General features: G+C 36.2%; 7 protein-coding genes across 8 annotated transcripts; 4 read left to right on the forward strand and 3 right to left on the reverse strand.

The window, feature by feature from the left end:
* The first annotated feature begins 42 nt into the window (after positions 1–42).
* Positions 43–1879, forward strand: LOC136347467 (pentatricopeptide repeat-containing protein 2, mitochondrial-like). Its single transcript, XM_066297491.1, has 7 exons — positions 43–253; positions 349–577; positions 626–728; positions 787–981; positions 1035–1308; positions 1364–1506; positions 1562–1879. Exons 1-7 carry the CDS (start codon positions 157–159, stop codon positions 1742–1744), a joined length of 1224 nt encoding a protein of 407 aa, XP_066153588.1. The 5' UTR covers positions 43–156; the 3' UTR covers positions 1745–1879.
* A 104-nt stretch (positions 1880–1983) lies between these two features.
* Positions 1984–11915, reverse strand: LOC136347585 (uncharacterized). The gene is made up of 3 exons (XM_066297708.1): positions 11544–11915; positions 11310–11487; positions 1984–11259 (listed from the first exon to the last, which is right to left on the reverse strand). The coding sequence occupies exons 1-3, from the start codon at positions 11794–11796 to the stop codon at positions 11097–11099; spliced, it is 594 nt and encodes a 197-aa protein (XP_066153805.1). The 5' UTR covers positions 11797–11915; the 3' UTR covers positions 1984–11096.
* Positions 2633–5303, forward strand: LOC136347463 (uncharacterized). The gene is made up of 8 exons (XM_066297483.1): positions 2633–2772; positions 2823–2937; positions 3983–4099; positions 4145–4280; positions 4333–4625; positions 4681–4855; positions 4913–5007; positions 5059–5303. Exons 1-8 carry the CDS (start codon positions 2665–2667, stop codon positions 5250–5252), a joined length of 1233 nt encoding a protein of 410 aa, XP_066153580.1. The 5' UTR covers positions 2633–2664; the 3' UTR covers positions 5253–5303.
* On the forward strand, positions 6098–11086 carry LOC136347334 (probable cytochrome P450 49a1). The gene is made up of 9 exons (XM_066297240.1): positions 6098–6291; positions 6364–6734; positions 6792–7068; positions 9285–9361; positions 9413–9614; positions 9795–9963; positions 10335–10583; positions 10640–10864; positions 10917–11086. Exons 2-9 carry the CDS (start codon positions 6368–6370, stop codon positions 11028–11030), a joined length of 1680 nt encoding a protein of 559 aa, XP_066153337.1. The 5' UTR covers positions 6098–6291; positions 6364–6367; the 3' UTR covers positions 11031–11086.
* A 32-nt stretch (positions 11916–11947) lies between the features above and the next one.
* Positions 11948–12800, forward strand: LOC136347592 (kxDL motif-containing protein CG10681). The gene is made up of 2 exons (XM_066297719.1): positions 11948–12234; positions 12284–12800. Exons 1-2 carry the CDS (start codon positions 12035–12037, stop codon positions 12624–12626), a joined length of 543 nt encoding a protein of 180 aa, XP_066153816.1. The 5' UTR covers positions 11948–12034; the 3' UTR covers positions 12627–12800.
* LOC136347599 (ubiquitin-conjugating enzyme E2 T-like) lies at positions 12631–13665 on the reverse strand. Its single transcript, XM_066297733.1, has 3 exons — positions 13101–13665; positions 12802–13046; positions 12631–12749 (listed from the first exon to the last, which is right to left on the reverse strand). Exons 1-3 carry the CDS (start codon positions 13254–13256, stop codon positions 12692–12694), a joined length of 459 nt encoding a protein of 152 aa, XP_066153830.1. The 5' UTR covers positions 13257–13665; the 3' UTR covers positions 12631–12691.
* A 148-nt stretch (positions 13666–13813) lies between these two features.
* On the reverse strand, positions 13814–16476 carry LOC136347450 (zinc finger protein 64-like). 2 transcript variants are annotated; one of them, XM_066297467.1, is made up of 5 exons: positions 16012–16434; positions 15850–15951; positions 15710–15799; positions 15440–15652; positions 13814–15385 (listed from the first exon to the last, which is right to left on the reverse strand). In XM_066297467.1, exons 1-5 carry the CDS (start codon positions 16191–16193, stop codon positions 14707–14709), a joined length of 1266 nt encoding a protein of 421 aa, XP_066153564.1. In that variant the 5' UTR covers positions 16194–16434; the 3' UTR covers positions 13814–14706. The 2 variants fall into 2 exon arrangements, with proteins under 2 accessions (XP_066153564.1, XP_066153572.1); XM_066297475.1 differs by lacking the exon at positions 13814–15385 and having other exon boundaries at positions 15437–15548; positions 16012–16476.
* Positions 16477–18900: the final 2424 nt, after the last annotated feature.

Below are 18900 nucleotides of genomic sequence, written 5' to 3' on the forward strand. Positions count from 1 at the left end.
TCTATTTCTAACCAAATTTTTCAATTTTCAAAAACACCTTATTTCAATGTCAAACGCACCGGTTTTAACCCTACTTTTGCCATCCTACAAAACGGCATTTCTTCGCGAAAGAATCGCATTTTGTCCCATTCAGAGCAAAAATAGTACAAGAACGAAATGGCTAACACCTTGAAAATAGTTCTTAGAAAACCACTCACTTGCAACCTGTTTTTGAGGGCCCACAACATAGGACTCGCTTCCATATACGTGCAAGGTCCGTTTCAATTGTCATTACCTAATTCCCTTTTTAAAAATTGCACTACCACATCATGGTCATTAGGAAAGTCTCTGAATCCCACTTAATTTCAGATACGAGGTATTTGTATTCTCGTTCAGCACTAGGGTTGGACAGGTTTGAGCAGCAGAGAGAGCGTGTCAAAGTACAAATGAGCAATATATCAGACAAGTTTCGGGAGAAAATGGTTGAGTATTCAAAAGATGAAACCAAAAACATAATTTTTACAGAAGATCTGAAGAACATGGTGCATTTAGCAGAAAATGATAAAGATATTGAGCTGGCAATAAACATGCTCAAAAGGTGATTATGACTCCTAACTCAGGAAAATTATAAATAGTAATTCCTTAGATACAACCAACAAAACAAATCCCTGAGGTTTGGAAACTATATTTTTGGACCCGTAGTTATGCGAATGTTCTACTTACATAACAAGGTTGACTTAGCTTTAGAGGTTAATTTTTACCATACATTTTAACATTAGGCTTTGACTTGTAGAAATACTGTTTCAGTGTTTTAAATCTGAAGAATTTTCTTCAGTGTTTGACCAACAAATAAGCTTCCAAATCATGCTTGATATGTTATTTGAAAATGAGCACTATAAGGCTATGCTTGAAGTTGTGGAGTTGATTGCTGAGAAGCAATTGGAAGGACAAAAGTACCCAAAGAATGTTGTAGTTTTAGCTCTAGCTGCTTGTTACAAATTGGTAAGTTTTAGAGATGTTTAACAAATGTTTGAAGTTCAAGAAATCTCCTACAGAACAATGCAGAATCTTTGAACTATGCTCTCACATTCTGGTCTAAACTATCTGAAGTTGGACATGTGCCCATGCGCAGAGCGACTACGTTCTTGGCAGGGCTGGCCTTTAACCAGGGCAAGCCTGACATTGCCCTAGAAGTTTTAGCTTCTGCCCGCAATCAGAATTATACCACTGTACGTAACTTGAAACTAGCTGCTTTGGCTGAAATCGGTAGGGTCGAGGAAGTCATTCCTATCTTAAAATCGGTTTTGAACGAAGATGTACCTAACAAAGGTTTAATAAGAGACATTCGGAAATGACGTTGACTGATTGGCACTAACTTTAACAGATGACACTGTACTTCAAACTTTTAACTACGACGTCATCGAAAGAGTGAAGAAAGCTGTACAATGCAGGGATGATCCTGAACTGACATTGGAATTCAACCGGCTCGAGCAAGCACTTCGGCAGCAACAACACCTGTTGGACAAAGTATTAACTTTTTGTGTTAAAACTCTGATGCATTTTAAGGCTTTTTTTACTGTAGCCTTTGGAAGAACAGCTCTTAGCAGAAATTCAAAATCCTCGCCTAATGACTTCGGAAAGGGACTTCAGGCAGTTCGACGAGTCGAGGCGCCCCAGGAGAGATTTTGAGCAGAGGCCGAGAGAGTTCAGAGAGAGGAGACCTAGGCAGGGGTGGTCTAGGCCGGGACTCGTAGATTTGGTTTAAATTTAGAGAGAGATCTTGAGCTGGCATTTGTTTCAAAATTAAGTTGAGATGGAAAGTGAGGATCTATATGAGGTTTGTGTGCTTTATTACAGGCTGAATGTGACTGTTTTATATGAATTACAGTGATTTTTGTTATTGGTTTTTCTTTTTCTTTCTTAAACCACCAACTATCCCTATATTTCAAAGGTGTTATTAAACAAAATAATTAATCATTATTTTTACTTGATAATAAACTGCTATTATAGACTAAAACGCATATTATTAAGCAAGATTCAATACAAAAAATTGTTGTGCAATTACGTTGTGTTATAGAAAAATTGTCATTAAAAAAAAAACGCGTTGGGATAAGCTTTTGAGGATATCTCAATTAATTGCTTTAACGCCCTCTATAATTAACACATTTGGCAATATTTCTAATTTCCAAGATATAGTACTACTTTGATCCCTATTTTCTGCGATTTTTTTGATACGGTAAATAGAAGCTCGAAAAAAAATTAAAAACATTTCTTCGACATAGGAAGTCTATACAAATAATAAAATAGAGATAATATACACAGTTGTTTTATCAATTGTTTTCTAGGTGGAAGTAGTTAGTATGAGCTAGATCAAATAAGCTAAAGAAAATTGGAAATTATTTATGCAAATGTAAACAGTTAGGAATTTTACTTTGTAAATGTTCAAAGTTATTTCTAAATTACCAATCAATCATTAGCGAATAAATCACAGTACTTATAAAGATGTCAAATGATAAAACCTTCGAAAAACAGATGAATGTGCTATCATATCTTGAAGTGTACGTATTATTTTCCGTTTATCTTATCTGTACCCTCTCATACAAAAATTGATAAGTTTTAATTCCATGAAAACCGTGCAGTTTACTTCATCAATCTTCAAAAAAGTTTCTCCGTTAAACTAAAAAAATGTCCAAAAAATATATCATTTTGTGCTTTTTCTTATCTGTAACGTGCATTGGAACCACAGAATCATTAGGGGAGGAAGACATTCGCTGCGTTTCCAACAGCTGCAGCGTAAGTTACAAAAACATTCATGCGCATTACACAAAACCATAATATAACAGGATGCAGAGTGCCCACCAGTGCCCTCTAAATGTAACAGCAGCATCCCTAGTTCGGGGGTTTACATGCTATCCCCCGATATTTGTAACTGCTGCGAATATTGTTTAGCTAATATCGGTAACTATCCCCAGCACTAACAACTCTATAGTACAAGGTGTCCCAAAATTCATAACACAAAGATCAATGTTAGATTCCTGCGATCAAAATATTAAGATTCACCGCAATTGTCGTATTCCCAAAGTTATTAATAACAAATATACAGGGTTTTAAGTTTAAATTTTATTTTAGATTTGATTTCACATCTTCATAGTTTTTTGATTTATGATACTGAAATTTGGTACCTGGGATTTTTCGGACACGGTAAACAAGCTAGTAATATCGGTTTTATTGCCGTTAATAGGAGGCGACACATGAAATTGTCTTGGTAAGTTAATAGGGCTCAAATTTTTTTCTATGCAGCTATAGTGGTCATATTAATAAAAAATATTATTACATTTAATATTCTAGATAAAAAAATGTATACCTATTAGTAAACACACAACTTGACAGTTTTTGAAATATTTGCTACTTTAATAACTCGTAAATATTTGAGTGTACGTACTTTCGAATAGAGCCGAAAGTTGGCGAAATCAAACGAAACAGCCGTTTGTTTTGTCTGCTTGTGCGCTATTTCTAAGCTCAATCTCGATTTGTCATTGACAGAGTAGTAGAGTATCAAAATCACAATCAATTTTTTCCTTAAAATTAATAGTGATATAATATATGAAATATTAAACGTAATAATATATTTTTTAATAAGACAACTGAAGATGCGTAGAAAAAAAATTAGAGCTTTTTAACTAGCCAAGACAGTTTCAAGTAGCATCTTCTATTAGATACAATAACACTGACAGCTCAACTTGTTTGTGACGTCTGAAAACGTCCTTATACCAAATTTCAGTACCATAAGTCAAACAATTTTGAAGATATGAAATAAATTAAAAAAAATAACACTAACGGGCTATATCTTCGTTAATATCAATTTTTGGAATCCAACAATTACGCTGCATATTAATACATTGATGGCAGAAATCTGCCGTGGCTCTTTGTCTCATTACTTTTAGAACACCCTGTATGTTCTAATTAGAGCTATCCACCTTTATTAATAAAGTTTTTATTATAGAGGAGGGTGAGCCATGCACCATTGGAGATCCATCAAATGTCAAACATACTTCAGTATGCGGGCCGGGCCTTACGTGTACCACTTCTGATGAGAATACCGATGGAACGTGCCAGAAAAGTGAGTTTTAGCGACCTCACTGATTTTCTTTAAGGGTTGATTTAGTGTTTGAGGGCTGCGTTGGGGAGCAGCAGATTTATGACCAGAGGCGTGCAAATGGATCTTTGGGCTCCATGGAAGTCAGACCTACATGCGATGACAACGGAAAATACTCCCCTTACAAATGTATTCCTGGACAAACGTATATTAACCACAGTTCTAGAACACTCGAGGTAGTAACAATTGAATTGCAGCTGTCACTGCGTCCTCTCTAACGGCACTAGTACCTTCGGAGAAGCAATTTACAGTTCCATTGCTGACTACATGACGTGCGCATGTGCTCGTGGTTATCAAGACGCTGTGGAAATTTTGGGGCGCGAATTGCATCCGCACGAGCATTTCAGGTGCGCTGCAGACGGTAGTTTTGATAGACTGCAGTGTATCAACGAACAATGTTTGTGCGTTGACTCGGCAGATGGCGCCCCTACATTTCCCAATGCGAAATTGGTGGATTTAGAGAATATCAGCGATAAGACGTTACCATGTTGTGAGTATGTACGCAACAAAATGAGGGTCAAAAATAGATTTATTATCGATTTAAGATACGGATTCGGATAAGGGGAAATATTACAGGAAATGCGAAGCTGAGTTCATGGAGATTTACAAAGAAGTTGCGCAGAAGAAGAACGAGTCTCACTACAGTTTGATAATTGGATACAAATACCCTCGATGCGACTTAGATGGAACTTATGCGCCGCTACAAGACAACAAAACTCAGTAAATGATCATTAACTTTTTTTATGTAAATGAAAATAATTTAGCGCAAATTTAAAGCAAATACTGTGTGTCTAAAAATGGAGATTTACTGACTGAAGCTCTGTCAAAGTCGGATCCAGATCAAGCAAAGCTAGTTGAATTTATGAATTGCAGTAAGTTGACCATTGGGAACTCTACCTGAATGAAACTGATGACAATTTTAGAGTGCGTTAGGTCGGCCATGTTGATAACGTCAGTCGAGAAGCCGTCCTGCTTAAAAAATGGAAATTATAATCCAGTGCAATGCCGTCGAGGGGTTTGCAGATGTGTCGATTCTGATGGGAACCAGCAGTGCACTGGTAAAGGCAAGTGCGAGGAAGTGGATGAGAGTGACAAAGATAATTTGCCTTGTGCCTGATTCATGATTATTAGAAAAAAAAAGAATAAATGGAGAACTGTGATTATCTAAGTTTTTGTGTTTTTATTAGCGAAATTGCCTACAAACGGAAGTGGCGCAAGTTTGACCAAACAATACATTATTGCGTCTTCCGCTGCCTAATTAGCTACGGCTGATGGGCTGTCATGCGTCATGAAAACTTCGCAACCGTTCTTTAATTGGCGCAGCAGACGTAATTTTTACTCAGACTTGTAAAGGGTAAAAGTTCAGCGTGAATTTGGGCAAGTCATGCGTGTTCTACTTGCAAATCGAAAAAATTTCTAATAATCTGCGTTTCATAATGCAGAGATATCAATGGCCATTACCGAAAGACGCTCCACTATTGTCGATTGCAAAGACCAGCGAGTTCAGACATAGAATAGCCTCGCTATTTTGAGGTCCCTAACATTTGTGCCAATTGCATGAAACGGGTGCACATAACCAGCGAATCCAGCGCATCACCATTTTTAAATTTCAATCATGCCATTTTAGCAATTTTGACAATCACAATATCTCCGAGATTGACGCAAAACTGACATGACTCCATTTTGAAACTCTTATAATGCCCAGCCCATTGCTGCTACACAATGCTTTTTAAGTCAAAATGGTGCCGTCTAAAATTCTACCTCATTTCCACGGCCCCATGTGGGAATTCGACCGATAGATGGCTTATGTAAGCCGGCCGCGTCTGTTGTCTTGTTTTAAATAACCAGTACAATAATGCGACGACCTTGAATGACTCTTTCATAACAAGTGGCAGATCAATCTCGGTCAGAGCGAGAGGGAAAGTGTTCCGTCTGCAACAGGAGAGAGATGCGCCGATATCTGTTCGGTTAATTCTGATCCAGTTAGTACGGGGTTGGCTTCGTTACCGCGCCAAAATGACACTAGCGCCTCCCCTCCTCGAGCGGACGAGTACATAAATGCGGCGGGCGCTTGGATTCGGGTTTGATACTGGGGTGACACTCTGACGCGATCTTATTTTGTGTGTTTGATTTATTAAGTTGCAGACACCCTGCAGGTGAGAGATAAACAAATTAATATTTTTAATTTTTTTTTATTTGATTTTATTTATTTACAATTTATTTAGCAGGAAAATGTCGAAAGAAGTTCCGAAACAGCTGCGGCGTCTCTTGCGGCGACACTATTCGACCGCTAAGCCTTTTCGTCCTGTAAACGCAGCCGCACCGCAAACCGAGTCTGATGAATCAAACCTGAACCGAAACGTCAATCGACACTATTCCACTACAATGGAATTCATATCGGAACTTTACCACGCAGAGCTGTGCGAAAATGCCATCAGGCCTTACAGCTCCATTCCTGGACCTAAAGAGTTGCCCATTATAGGCAATTCTTGGAGGTTCGCCCCTATAATTGGTCAATACAAAATCCATGAATTGGATAAAGTCATGTGGTCCCTTTATCAGGATTACGGGAGGATCGTTAAAGTAGGGGGACTCATTGGTAGGCGAATAAATCTGCCTGTAAACGTATTTATTTATGTCTCGCGTTCGTTTAAAGGGCATCCAGACCTCCTCTTTGTCTTTGACGGTGAGGACATCAGACGGATATTTCGGCAGGAGGAGACGATGCCGCACAGGCCTTCGATGCCTTCCTTACATTATTACAAACAGAAGCTGAAGAAAGAGTTCTTCCAGGGCAATGAGGGTGTAATCGGGGTGCACGGCCGCAAGTGGGAGAACTTCCGCCGACAGGTACAGCAGATACTCCTACAGCCCTCCACCGCTCGTAAATACATAGAGCCGCTCGATGGGATTGCCAACGACTTCCTCACGCAGTAAGTCCCATATTTGCATAAATCGTCACTAATGTATTCAATGTACCGTAGCACTGTTTTGACTATGTACAAATATCTTTAAGGGATTTCTGAACGCGAGACGAAGCATTCGGGGCACTATTACGTAGATTTTCGCTAATTACTGACCCACATTAGGACGCACTCAGAACGCCCAAATAAAAAGAAAGAAGACCTTGGCAAATTGACCCAACCGAGAAGCTGAACGCGGGATTAATCCGTGGTCGAAAGTACTCCCTAGGTGTTTAAATTTCCGATAGTTTAAGCGTGCGCATTACTCGTAAATTCCACGAGCTGAGAGCAGCTCAAGTGGGTCGAACAGTACTGTTTCTTACATAAGAATGATCGGGGGTCACATGTTAATTAAATCTAATGATTTGCTGTACTTTTCTATTTTCTAACATTGGGCAATCCTTAAAAACCCGAAATAGAATTGTGAATTTATGGCATTTCACATGTTTCTGAATATAGAAGTAGTGGACAATAAACCGGCTACAAAACGCAAAAACTGCATTTCAGCGTCAGCTGATGCCCGAGGAAAATCATTTACTTCTTGCAACACTGAAATCCGCTTCTTGCAAAATACATTTGGGGCCGTGCGTGTCGAATTGTGTAATCAATTTTTACTATTTATTACAGTACGATCGGAGCTTTAGAGCGTGTGCGACTAATGGGAATAGAAAAATAATCAGGTTAAGGTTCTCTTTGCTCGGCTGCACTTGATAATTGTATCGGATTCGACTCAGTAATTACCTGTTTTAATGCATGAAATATATTTAGAAGAAATACTTTAAGTTATCTGCATGTCTAAGTGAGGAGCAGTTAGGCCCCATATTTCAGTATCTTTTTCGCGATTCCGGCACATCTTTCAGTGTCACCATTAGAGTTTTTTAATTTTTTTGCGCAGGATTTCCAATTTTTTATGTTCTTTATATTATGTAAACTCGTGTTTTCAGAGCACTGTCTGAATCTTGAAATATCCTCAGACATACTTCTCACTTACTTTGTCATACGTTCAAAAAATGTTCCCGAATTTCGATATTTATGCAGCTCTTTTGTCTGTTTAAGACAAAATAGTGCAAAAACATGTAAAAAACAGTCGCTCTAATGAGACAACATCAAACACAGTTTACAATATTAAAACTCTAATAAACGCGCAACTCTCTTAAGTTTAAAAACTTGGCTCCAAATGGTACTTACAGGGGCAATGAAATATCGACATGGGAGTAAACATTCTTAAATTTGCGTTATGCCAGTTTATGTAAGCAATATTACTAGTTAATACTTAATTTTGCTAAGAAACTACTGGTTGCAGCAATTATGTACATTATTTTCTATGACAACAAGGGCTTAACATGTCAGTGGAACTATCAAAGTTATGTGGTACTCGACTATCGGTCATTTAAAATGAAGAAAAGAAATTAGAGACTTAACTTGTGTATGTTCTCTATATGTTTGTAAACTATGTCAAATATATGTGTTGATTATTTAAGTCGACTTCTTTGATGATTCAACCAAGGTCGAAACAGTTTAAGATCCTTTAGAGTTATGTACAAAATATAACATGCTATTTTTTTTCCATTTAAAGCGACTGTGTATTTTCATTTCTGAAAATATGTGACCGTTCATTATGCGATTAAAGAACATATAAACAATATAACTCTGTACGAACTCCGTATAGTTCCCCTCATAATTTTCATTTTAATTTGAAAACTCAGTCCTGCTCACTTTTCTACTCAATTTCTTTTGATGTTTCACCCTTGGTAATTGTGCATTCCGACTATATGCATTAAACTGCCCTTTTCGCCGATTTTTTTTAAAATTGTTTCCGTTGTCTACACACTACTGATGAAACACTGCACACATTCAGAGATTTAGCGTCAGAACAGTAAACCAAAAATATGCGTCTAAGATCTCGAATTTCACGCTTTTTTCGTAACTTGAAATGCTAATTTCCAACTTATTACTTCGTCGCTGTAAATGGTAAACAATCTCATCATATCATTACGAGAAGCAAAGAAGCAAGCGTGCGCTTACGTAAAAATAATGCTAATTTCCCGTCTCCTTACTTTTCCTGTTAACCTATTGAAAAATTCATTGTATCCTTCGAAAATAAACATTGCACTGGGTAGTAATTATCACTTGAGCACAGGATAAAAATAAAATTTCCCTTCTAATTATCACCCGTCACTTTTCAGCATGGAAGCTTTAATGGACAGCAACAGAGAGCTTCCTGGGAACTTCCTTTCTGAAATTTACAAATGGGCCTTAGAGTGTAAGTTTCACTTCTGAATACAAAATCACATATAACCAAGATTTTTCTTAGCGGTTACGAGAGTGTCCCTAAACACCCGCTTGGGATGCCTCGAGCCTTCGCTGCCCAAAGACTCGGAGTCTCAGAAAATAATCGATTCCATCAATACGTTCTTCTGGAATGTTGCAGAAGTGGAACTGAAATTCCCAGTGTGGCGGTTATATAAAAACAAATCCTTCAGGGATTACATTGGGGCTTTGGAAAACTTTAGAACGTAAGTGTTGCAAGAATTGTAACCCACTGACGCAAGCGCAAGTGGGTCACTGATTTCGCAGGCGAAAGTCGGCATTGACATTGAACCAGTGATGCGCTTATGTAACGCAATAGACAGTGCAGAGACTTGTTATGGCGATGCGCCATCGACTGTCTTCGGCTGATGGATGCATCTTTGTAGATTATGTCTCAAGTACATTACACAGACGATGGAGGGCATGAATATCAAAGATTATGGCACCATGAAGGAAAAGGATATTTCCATTGTCGAAAGGATCCTGCTGAAGACTGACAATCCGAAACTGGCCGCCGTTTTAGCGCTGGATTTAATGCTGGTAGGGGTTGATACGGTGAGTTGTTGTGAATTTGTCATGATTAAGATTAACTTGCCTCTGCATTGCCAAAAGTTGAATATTTTTTTGGGATAAATATCTGTTTGTTAGAACATTCCTGATGTTGACCTAATCTAATTCAATGTTTCAATATTTATTCCTGACATTTCTAAACATAAAATGCCACCAATTCACTTGTATAGCTGGTCTCTATCATTAATTATTTGAATTTCAAAATGAGTTAAAATGGCTTTATTTTTATAAGTCCCATTGCTTGTTCGTACGTCGCTGATATTGTTCAACTCGAGTCCGGAATATCAAAATTTCGGTATCAGTAAATTGACAAACTGTTTTACGAAATAAAATTACTGTCTCTTATCCGCCCTTAGACTTCTATAGCTTTGGCATCCACCATATACCAGCTCAGCCAAAACCCAGAAAAGCAAGAAATTCTTTTCAAGGAATTAAATCAGGCTCTTCCCACTGTCTCCACATGTGTAAGTGCAGAGGCTCAAGACAAAATGCCTTATCTAAAAGCCTGCATTAAAGAGACCTTGAGGATGTATCCTGTGATTATTGGAAACGGTCGAAGCCTGCAGTCTGATACAGTATTGGCTGGGTACCAGGTACCCAAAGGGGTAAAAAATTATTCGCAAATACCATTGGTACTTAAAAATAATTGGCTCAATACTAGACCCACGTGATTTTCCCGCATTTGGTGGTAAGCAATATTCAAGAATATTTTTACGCGCCGGAGAAGTTTATACCAGAGCGATGGTTGAAAAAGGATATAGAGGGATGTCCCGTGCATAACAAACAGAAAATTCACCCCTTTGTTTCGTTGCCCTTTGGCTATGGAAGGAGGTCTTGCATGGGGAGAAGATTTGCAGAGGCAGAGCTCAATATCATGCTTGCCAAGGTAAGTGTTAAAAGATACCGCCTTCTGGTGGTTAATATTGTAGCTATTGCAGATCTTCCGCAAATACCAAGTAGAGTACCATTATGGGCCTTTAAGCTACAAGATTACACCAACCTATGTGCCCGAACAACCGCTTAAGTTTCGCTTAGTCCCCCGAAAACACTAGGATTTTTTATGCATTATATTTTTTATTTTAGTTTTAATAAATAATCTATTTTTGTTTCTGTTTGTGTCAATGTCTTTTTAAGTAGATAGCGATAAAGTCTTTGGTCTGTCTAATCTCCTGGAACGCCTCTAATTGCCACTGTGATTGGCCGAAGTCGGGGTCAAATGGTTGAGGATCGGTGTGTCGGCCCGCCCCCCGGGCGGGGCCTATTATAACGACCATTACGCCCCTACGATTTCACGACGATATAACACAATTAAAAAGATGGGAATCGCTAACCTGAAACGTTTAATGTAATCTCGGAACGCAGGCCCATTATTGAAATAGCAAAACATGAGGGCAAAGCCCTGAGGGCATTGGAAATCCTCGTTAACATATGTAAGAGGGATGAAAGGTGTTACTGCATATTTGCTTTCCCACCACTCTTTATTCACTTCAATCCCTATTACCTCCAATCCTACATAAATTCTTTATCTATCTAATATTCTGAGCTAAAAATTTTGCAAAACTCACCGGAATACTCTTGAATAATCCACTCTAAAAGACCGCATCCGCATCCTACTGACATCACCCCAGTTACTCGATAATTCGAAAAAAAAGCGCATACAAACGCTAAACTGCCCTCAGTGGGCCATGCCCACAACAACTTACGCTTCTTAAAATCATCAAGAGAACCTTCATTATTGAGGCTCAAAATAGATTTCCAATCTCCCTGTTTTTGGAGGCTTCGTATTTTCTCCAAAAATAAGTTTTCTTCTGGAATCATCGTACTTTAGCACACTAAATCGCCATTAATTATTACGCAACACGGCTTCCCGAGCACTCAAAAATAAAAAATAAACCTGTTTAAAGTAGGTCATGAATTTGGCAATAATTAAATGAACCACTGGCACACTGTAATGTTACAATACTTTTATCTCCATCTCAAACTAGACAACCATACATACATATATACATATACATGCATATATATGTCAGAAAATATAAAGTGTTACTAACCTAAAATGTGCAAACACGAAAATAAACATAAACAAACAATCCTGCCAGCAGTAATAAACATGCAGGACATAAAAGGCACCCCCGATAGTGATTTCAGTATTGAATGCTTCCAAAACTACACGGCCCCCGAGGTTTTCGTACAGGGTCTCGCCGGCATGGTGGATCAATTAGATGTGGAGGCAATGATAAGGGCTCAAAAGCAAATGTAAGTTTATCAAAACTACTTCAACATCAGCCCTAATTCTCTAAGATAGGCTGCAGCGGTTCGAGAAAACCAATGAAATGCTTAAAAACTGTAACGCCCTGAGCGCCTCTAGACTGAAAACTGTTGTTCCTGAGTTCAAGAGACACATCCACCTATTGGTGGAAATGAAAAAAGATCTTGACTATATTTTCAAGAAGATTAGAGCTCATAAGGCCAAATTGGCACAGCAGTATCCCCAGGCCTTTGCTGAAGCTGTAAGAAGTAGCTTTGCCGAGGAGTGTGAGGAAGAAAATAATGCTGGTAAATGTAAGGATAATAGACGGAGCTTACATATTAGGAGTGAGGCCAATCAAGGAGAGGGAGCTGATCAAAACCGTAGGGCTTCTAAGTGAGAGTCATTTATGTTTAATATAATTTTATTTATAAATATTGAGAATTAAATAACTTATGAATTTGTTTATAAGGCATATTTCTTGGTAAATTCTCGGGCTTTTGAACAAAATTCCATGTTATATCTATGAAAATTTATAAAAATAAACTCAATAAATAAAAAAAATACAATCTTACCGCTTGTATTCTTCTGCAATATTTCCCATTAGAGGGTCATCAGGATTAGGGCTCTCCAGCAGCATCCTAATGGCAATTAGCAGGGCCTCAATTCCTATATTAGGCTTCCAGCCCCCAGTAGGCGGCATCTTCATCAGATCCAAACATATACGTCCACTGTCATCAATATTGGGATGATACACTTTTGTTAGGAATTTTATTGATGGTGGAGTAAAGGGGTATTTCTCAGGTATTATGATTTCTAACTAAAGCACTCAATATGACCATGGTGATGGTCGAGTTGAAAAGTGGAATATTACCTTGAAAATGCCGTTTTCGTAAGGAGTGTTTGGAGGCCCCAAAATTTGAGCTTCTAGGACTGATAGATTGTCGTTTTTAGAGAAGACGCAAATGTCTTTAGAGTTGGCGTCCGCAAGTTTGGCAAGCTCACGTTTCATACGCGCCTGCTGTAGCATTTTTAACTGATTATTTAATTATCAAAATATATCATTTGTTAGGTTAATTAACTTGGATAGTTTTACCGCCATTTTGTTGTTTGCATCGGTCTCGTAGATGGCACGCAAAACTCGGACAAGGAACCTTGATATATCAAGATGTACGAGCAGCCATGTTGGCTATATTTTTGCATACACAATTCAAATAAAAACTTATTTTTGGATATTTTTCTATTATTATTGTTTTTTCCTTTATTATAATTCTTGTAGTTTTAATGACTTACTTAAGAGACAGGTTCGTTGTACCTGTTCTTCTCAGGGAACAGCTTAATTATTCCTAACATGAAAAACATGTTAATTGATAACTAAAGTCTTTCCAAAATCTTCTTCAGCCTCATTAACCCTCCCTTGTGAGAAATTATTCTAATGGAAATTATCTTGTTTAAAAATCAGTTTTTTTATTGCCTTTTCCGTCATGTTTTAAATTTGTCGTTCCAATCACAGTAATGTACATTACATCCTTGATCGATAATATTCTATACTTAAGGGTAATTTAAATTTTATAAAAAATTCATAAATTTAAATCTTAATAGAAAATATTATATTTAGAATTTTTTTTATTAAGGTTACAGTTTGCAGTAAAACTTCTACAAATAGGGGACTGAAAGGGAATATTAGTGATGTAGGCAGCCTTTCGATTCCGGGACAATTTCTCTCAGAACACTGTAAATAATGCCAAATTACATATATAGACAGATCTAAATTAGATCCATCAAATATAACATAGCAGCAAAATAATAATGATAAATTCCAGTATAAAATGATAAACAGATAATTAATACGGAAGCAAAATACTACAGCTGGGTCTTCCACATTGATTAAAATTTTTTTCACAGATTCGAAAACAAATTTTGCACTGTGAATCAACCAATACTCGGAACGTCACTACATATGCATATGTCAACTGAATAAATTGGGTTTAAAACAGATCTATGAAAATAAAATAATATACCAATATGTGCATATATAAAAATTAAGAAATATATCTTGTACCAAATCAAAAGTGAAAAATTGATTTTCGTGTATGCAGTTATATCTTCCATTTTCGAGTTAATTATCGCATAGAAACTATCATAGGAAGTCCTTGAGTTTTAGGCAGACCAATTAAATATTATTTATGCAATTAGGAGTCTTATGATATCCCAGCTTCTAGTTGGTGACGTCCAAATGGCAATTTATTTTTTATTTCAAAAAAATTGGCATATTTCTGATTTTGCAATATTTTCTGCAGATAATGGTGAATACCATTTTAAAAGAAAATTTTTCTACAATTTTTTTCCAACATGTATAGCACAATAAAAAATATTGCTACCCTGCTGAATTAAAAACATATATATATATATATATATATAACTAAAATTAGAACCTCTCATATTTATACAAATCCTCATCAACTAAATCACCTCCGTTCTTAAACCTTCTCTTCCTTTGTTTTTTGGTGTGTTTTCATATGATATCTCAACGAATTTTTCCTCTTAGTCTTAAACTTGCAATTGAAACAATAAAACCAATCAATTTCCTCATCACTCTTATGAATCAACAAGTGACTATTTAAAGTGCGCTCAGAATTAGATTTATAAGAACACATTGGACATTGAAACCACTTAATTTGATCTTCAGGTACATGCCTCAATAAATGAGTAGTCAAATGTTTTTTCATAAGTGCCTTATAAGGACATTCAGGGCATTTATACCAACGCCCTTTAGTACTGTCATGTCTCATTTCATGAATCTTAAAATGACCCTTTCTGTAAGTCTTGTAAGGGCATTTGGGGCACTGAAGCCAAAGGTTGTTGTTTCTGTCATGGATCAATTCATGCGTTTTCAAGCCATATTTATACTTAGTCTCAAAGTCGCATACTGAACACTTGAACATTTCACATTGGTGCGAAAAGCTGTGCTGATGGGTCAAATTTGCCTTCCAAGAGGTAGTGTAGGGGCATATTGGGCATTTATAAATTTTTGTTTTCGTATGTTTATTGAGGTGTTGTTTTATAGATGTCGTATTTGAGGCTATGAATGAACAATGGGGGCATTTGATTTGAGGACGTTCTTCTTTAGGCTTATGAGTCATTTCATGAATTGCGCAACTGAAAATTGAAGGTAAAAAAAATAGAAACATTTGCAAATAAACCTTGTCTCACTTATGTTTAAAATAGGACCAATAGGGGCAGTAAGAGCAATGGTAGGTTGTAGCTTTTTCAGGGCCCAAATGGGTTTTCTTGATGTGATGCCTTAAAACTGATTTGTTTCCTGTTTCAAAGGAACAATTATAACATATAAAAATGTTCCTTTTCTGGTGGGTCATGAATAGAATATTTTGCAAATTGTTTTGTGGCTTTGAAACTGGTTTTACTCTATTAAAAGTTTGAGTCAAAGAGTATTGCTGATTATCTTTGAGCTGAAAAACTTACTGAGAATCTCCACCTTCATTATCTGATTTAATGTCAATTTCCTCATATTTTATTGTGTGATCTAGATTGTATTTCATATGAAGAGATTTCCTGCAATAACTTATTTGTAAATAAACTCAAAATTACTTCAAACTACCTACTTTTCTCGCTCAGTATTTCCATTCTGATTCACATCACCTGGAAGCTCTTTTTTAATATTTTTTTTTAACTTTATATAAAAATTCACTACAGTTTGGGACTCCCTAAAAAGTAAAACAATTTTTAAGCAACCTTAATCTACATATACCAAACTGTAATCATACTCAATTCCAAACTCCTCTTCATAGCTATCACTATCTGAATCTGAACTTGAGCTGTACTTCTCTGTCTTAACATTAGTGGCATTAATGTAAAGTGGCACCCTGTTTAGGACCACCACTAATTTGGGGTTGTTATACGAGGTAGCAGTTTCTTCATTAACCCCCTTTAAGGTGGACGGTAGCATGATACAAGTTTGGGATTTATAGTCACTTGGAAGCACGTTATCACATTCTATTGCATTGATTTTTTTGTAAATAATAGAGTTATTGCCTAGAGCGTCAATTTTGGTTACAACCACATAGAAAGAACTTAAATAACATAAAATAAAAAGAAATTTATAAATAATAACAAGAAGAAATAACAACTACGTCGCCATGTTTGTTTTGTTTGCATTTAACGCGGAGTTGGCACCACCGCCACCCTCCACCACATGACGCTAATTACGCTGCTTTGGCCTTAATTTGATAATATCGGATTCAAGTGAAGATATTTTTGAAAGTTTCCGTTTTATGATTAAACTGTCTTCGGCATTTTGAAGAGTATAATTAATTAATTTCAAAATAGCTATTTATTAAATAGTTGAAGCAGCGTATTGAGGCGTGAAAGAAGAATGGTTTCTAAATTTACCCTCCTTGCATGGGGTCCCTGTGAAAAGCGTATTGTCCTGTTGTTGGGGTAAGATAAATAAGGCTGAGTAGATAAAGTTATGTGCGAGTTATATAGTTCATAATGCATAAAAATTGCAAAGAAAGTTGAAAAGATATGAACTTACTATGTTATTTGTTATGTATGTGTTATGCGCTGCATAAAACGTAATTGATATGGCCGTGAAGCCAACTTTTTAAGCTAAGAAATATTTTGCGTTACGCGCTGTGCAAACCTTCCATTACCGGAGACTCAAATACGTCAATGTGAAACCCAAATCATTATAACGTTTAACCTAGTTTTGCTGGATACAGTTGTCAAGTAAATTCAGGTTAACATTTTACAATTTCACAACCCCCCAATTCCCCATTTTAACCATTCATCCCTATGCAAGTTTTATTCCTGTTTGTCTTAGATTTTTAGAGTAAAATTATTGCGCTCTGTTCTTACTGTTTTGTAGATTCAAATTCATTTCTTTTCAAGCAAAATCTTAGAATACTGAAAAATAAACTAGGGCGAATTAAAATTTTTCTTGTTTTCTTTTTCAGTTTAATAAAGTGATGTGGGTCTTATATTAATCCTAGATGTTTTGATTGAGAATGTAGATTCTTGTAAAAATATTTTTAGGTTTGTTCATAAAACAGCAGATGCAAAATCACCAAATATATATATTAATATGACACTGAGTCTCACAAACCAAAAGAGATGTTTTTTCATTAATTTATATAGGGCCGTGGAGTGTGTCCAGACGATTATTTTGAGCTATTTTTTTTAAGGTAATTATCCCACGTGTTCGCGAGATATCGGAGTTTGAAATTTGAAGAGTGGCAAAAAGTCGATACCACCCCGTTTAGAGAAAATTTTTAAATTTTTCGATGTACTCTTTTCGCTTTAGCGAAACGATATAGATTCTATATCGATCCACATATGTGCCTCAATGGAGGTCTCGGACAACTGGAAAAGCATTTTTAGGAACCCCCAATTTGGAGCACTTTCAAAATAATAAAAGATAGGCCGAGTTAAAAGTGCTAGAACTATAATAATATGGAATAACATTATTACAGAAAAATATATCTAAAATTAGAACGTCTAGGTAATTAAATATGGCAGAAACGTGTAGTGCCGGAATTGAAAGTACAGAAAGACCTATTGTTCCGCATTGAAGTCTGGTCTCTCGTGTGCTGTGGGATTCCTTCAATAATTAGGTATCTGCAATTGAGCACATATAATTATTTTCGCCCTCCCCAATTTCCAAATGGTTGATGGGTCGTAGGACGTGTCTATACATACATAATTGAAGTAAGTACATAATTGAAAAATTTGAAGCTTCGTGCTTGTTCAAAACTCTGCATCGAGTAAGTTATTATTAAGTCAATGAATAAGAAACCCATTTCCATTATATTTCAATTAGTAATGAGATTTTCAAAGCATATATGTAGCAATCACTATAAATATTTTTAGTACGCATTCATTATATGTGTAAAACGTCGATTATCAGAAAAGGTCATTAAACCAACCATTGTAAATATTTTAAAATAAAACGGTCTTTATGGCACCTGTGTGGTTATTAAGCAAACAATTATAAACATTTGCATTTCCACATGACTCAGCACTTTGACATATTCATAGCATTTCTTGACACATAAATGCGTCAATTATTAATGCACTTCCATTAAAAATTTTTCTATAATATTTGTGTATAAGAACCATTGTGTTTTGCAATATGTTACGTGTGCTTTAAAGACCTTATAATTTTATATTGATTTAATATAGATTATACTATATATGCTATAAATATATAGTATATATCTTTGAAATCTATCATCTTGAAATCATGTAAGAAAATAAAGGGCATGTGTAAAACTATGTGAATGATGACTAATAATACTATTAATTCTTCCATCAATAACATTGAGGGAACCTGATTAAGAACCTTTCACTTTAATTGATTCCGTTCCGATTCATTTTCCGAATAATATTATCGAGCATTTAGGCCTGTTTAAGATTATTTCTAAGAAATGCTCTGAGAGCATTTGCCTTAGTAATTACAAATATTTAGTATGAATCTCACTTTACGTCAATTTTTCACATTGTTCTTATATGTTGAACCTTTGATAAACAATAGTTCAGGTTAGCAGTTGCAGTGACGATGATCAGAAATAAAATGAAGCTTTTTTGTTAAAGATATAGGTATCATTATCGTAGAAAAATTATTAAGGAATTGAGGATGCTCTTTATAGCAGTCG

Source organism: Euwallacea fornicatus, chromosome 2 (genome assembly GCF_040115645.1).
Source record: "Euwallacea fornicatus isolate EFF26 chromosome 2, ASM4011564v1, whole genome shotgun sequence".
In the NCBI taxonomy this organism is placed as follows: domain Eukaryota; kingdom Metazoa; phylum Arthropoda; class Insecta; order Coleoptera; family Curculionidae; genus Euwallacea; species Euwallacea fornicatus.

Bases quoted from the DNA above. Each gene is read 5' to 3' on its own strand.
- LOC136347463 (XM_066297483.1), top strand. From the start codon at position 2,665: ATGTCCAAAAAATATATCATTTTGTGCTTTTTCTTATCTGTAACGTGC. The intron at 2,938-3,982 runs GTAACTATCCCC...TTTTTATTATAG, and splicing joins ATATTGTTTAGCTAATATCG to AGGAGGGTGAGCCATGCACC. The intron at 4,856-4,912 runs GTAAATGATCAT...GCAAATTTAAAG, and splicing joins CTACAAGACAACAAAACTCA to CAAATACTGTGTGTCTAAAA.
- LOC136347450 (XM_066297467.1), bottom strand. From the start codon at position 16,193: ATGCTACCGTCCACCTTAAAGGGGGTTAATGAAGAAACTGCTACCTCG. The intron at 15,800-15,849 runs GTAGGTAGTTTG...AAGTTATTGCAG, and splicing joins GGAAATACTGAGCGAGAAAA to GAAATCTCTTCATATGAAAT. The intron at 15,653-15,709 runs GTAAGTTTTTCA...AACTTTTAATAG, and splicing joins AATGAAGGTGGAGATTCTCA to AGTAAAACCAGTTTCAAAGC.
- LOC136347599 (XM_066297733.1), bottom strand. From the start codon at position 13,256: ATGCTACAGCAGGCGCGTATGAAACGTGAGCTTGCCAAACTTGCGGAC. The intron at 13,047-13,100 runs GTAATATTCCAC...TGAGTGCTTTAG, and splicing joins ACGAAAACGGCATTTTCAAG to TTAGAAATCATAATACCTGA. The intron at 12,750-12,801 runs GTAAGATTGTAT...AAATTTTCATAG, and splicing joins ATTGCAGAAGAATACAAGCG to ATATAACATGGAATTTTGTT.
- LOC136347334 (XM_066297240.1), top strand. From the start codon at position 6,368: ATGTCGAAAGAAGTTCCGAAACAGCTGCGGCGTCTCTTGCGGCGACAC. The intron at 6,735-6,791 runs GTAGGCGAATAA...GTTCGTTTAAAG, and splicing joins TAAAGTAGGGGGACTCATTG to GGCATCCAGACCTCCTCTTT. The intron at 7,069-9,284 runs GTAAGTCCCATA...GTCACTTTTCAG, and splicing joins GCCAACGACTTCCTCACGCA to CATGGAAGCTTTAATGGACA.
- LOC136347467 (XM_066297491.1), top strand. From the start codon at position 157: ATGGCTAACACCTTGAAAATAGTTCTTAGAAAACCACTCACTTGCAAC. The intron at 578-625 runs GTGATTATGACT...GTAATTCCTTAG, and splicing joins GCAATAAACATGCTCAAAAG to ATACAACCAACAAAACAAAT. The intron at 1,507-1,561 runs GTATTAACTTTT...TTTTTACTGTAG, and splicing joins AACAACACCTGTTGGACAAA to CCTTTGGAAGAACAGCTCTT.
- LOC136347592 (XM_066297719.1), top strand. From the start codon at position 12,035: ATGTGCAAACACGAAAATAAACATAAACAAACAATCCTGCCAGCAGTA. The intron at 12,235-12,283 runs GTAAGTTTATCA...TCTCTAAGATAG, and splicing joins ATAAGGGCTCAAAAGCAAAT to GCTGCAGCGGTTCGAGAAAA.
- LOC136347585 (XM_066297708.1), bottom strand. From the start codon at position 11,796: ATGATTCCAGAAGAAAACTTATTTTTGGAGAAAATACGAAGCCTCCAA. The intron at 11,488-11,543 runs GTGAGTTTTGCA...GAATTTATGTAG, and splicing joins GATTATTCAAGAGTATTCCG to GATTGGAGGTAATAGGGATT. The intron at 11,260-11,309 runs GTTAGCGATTCC...GTGAAATCGTAG, and splicing joins GATTACATTAAACGTTTCAG to GGGCGTAATGGTCGTTATAA.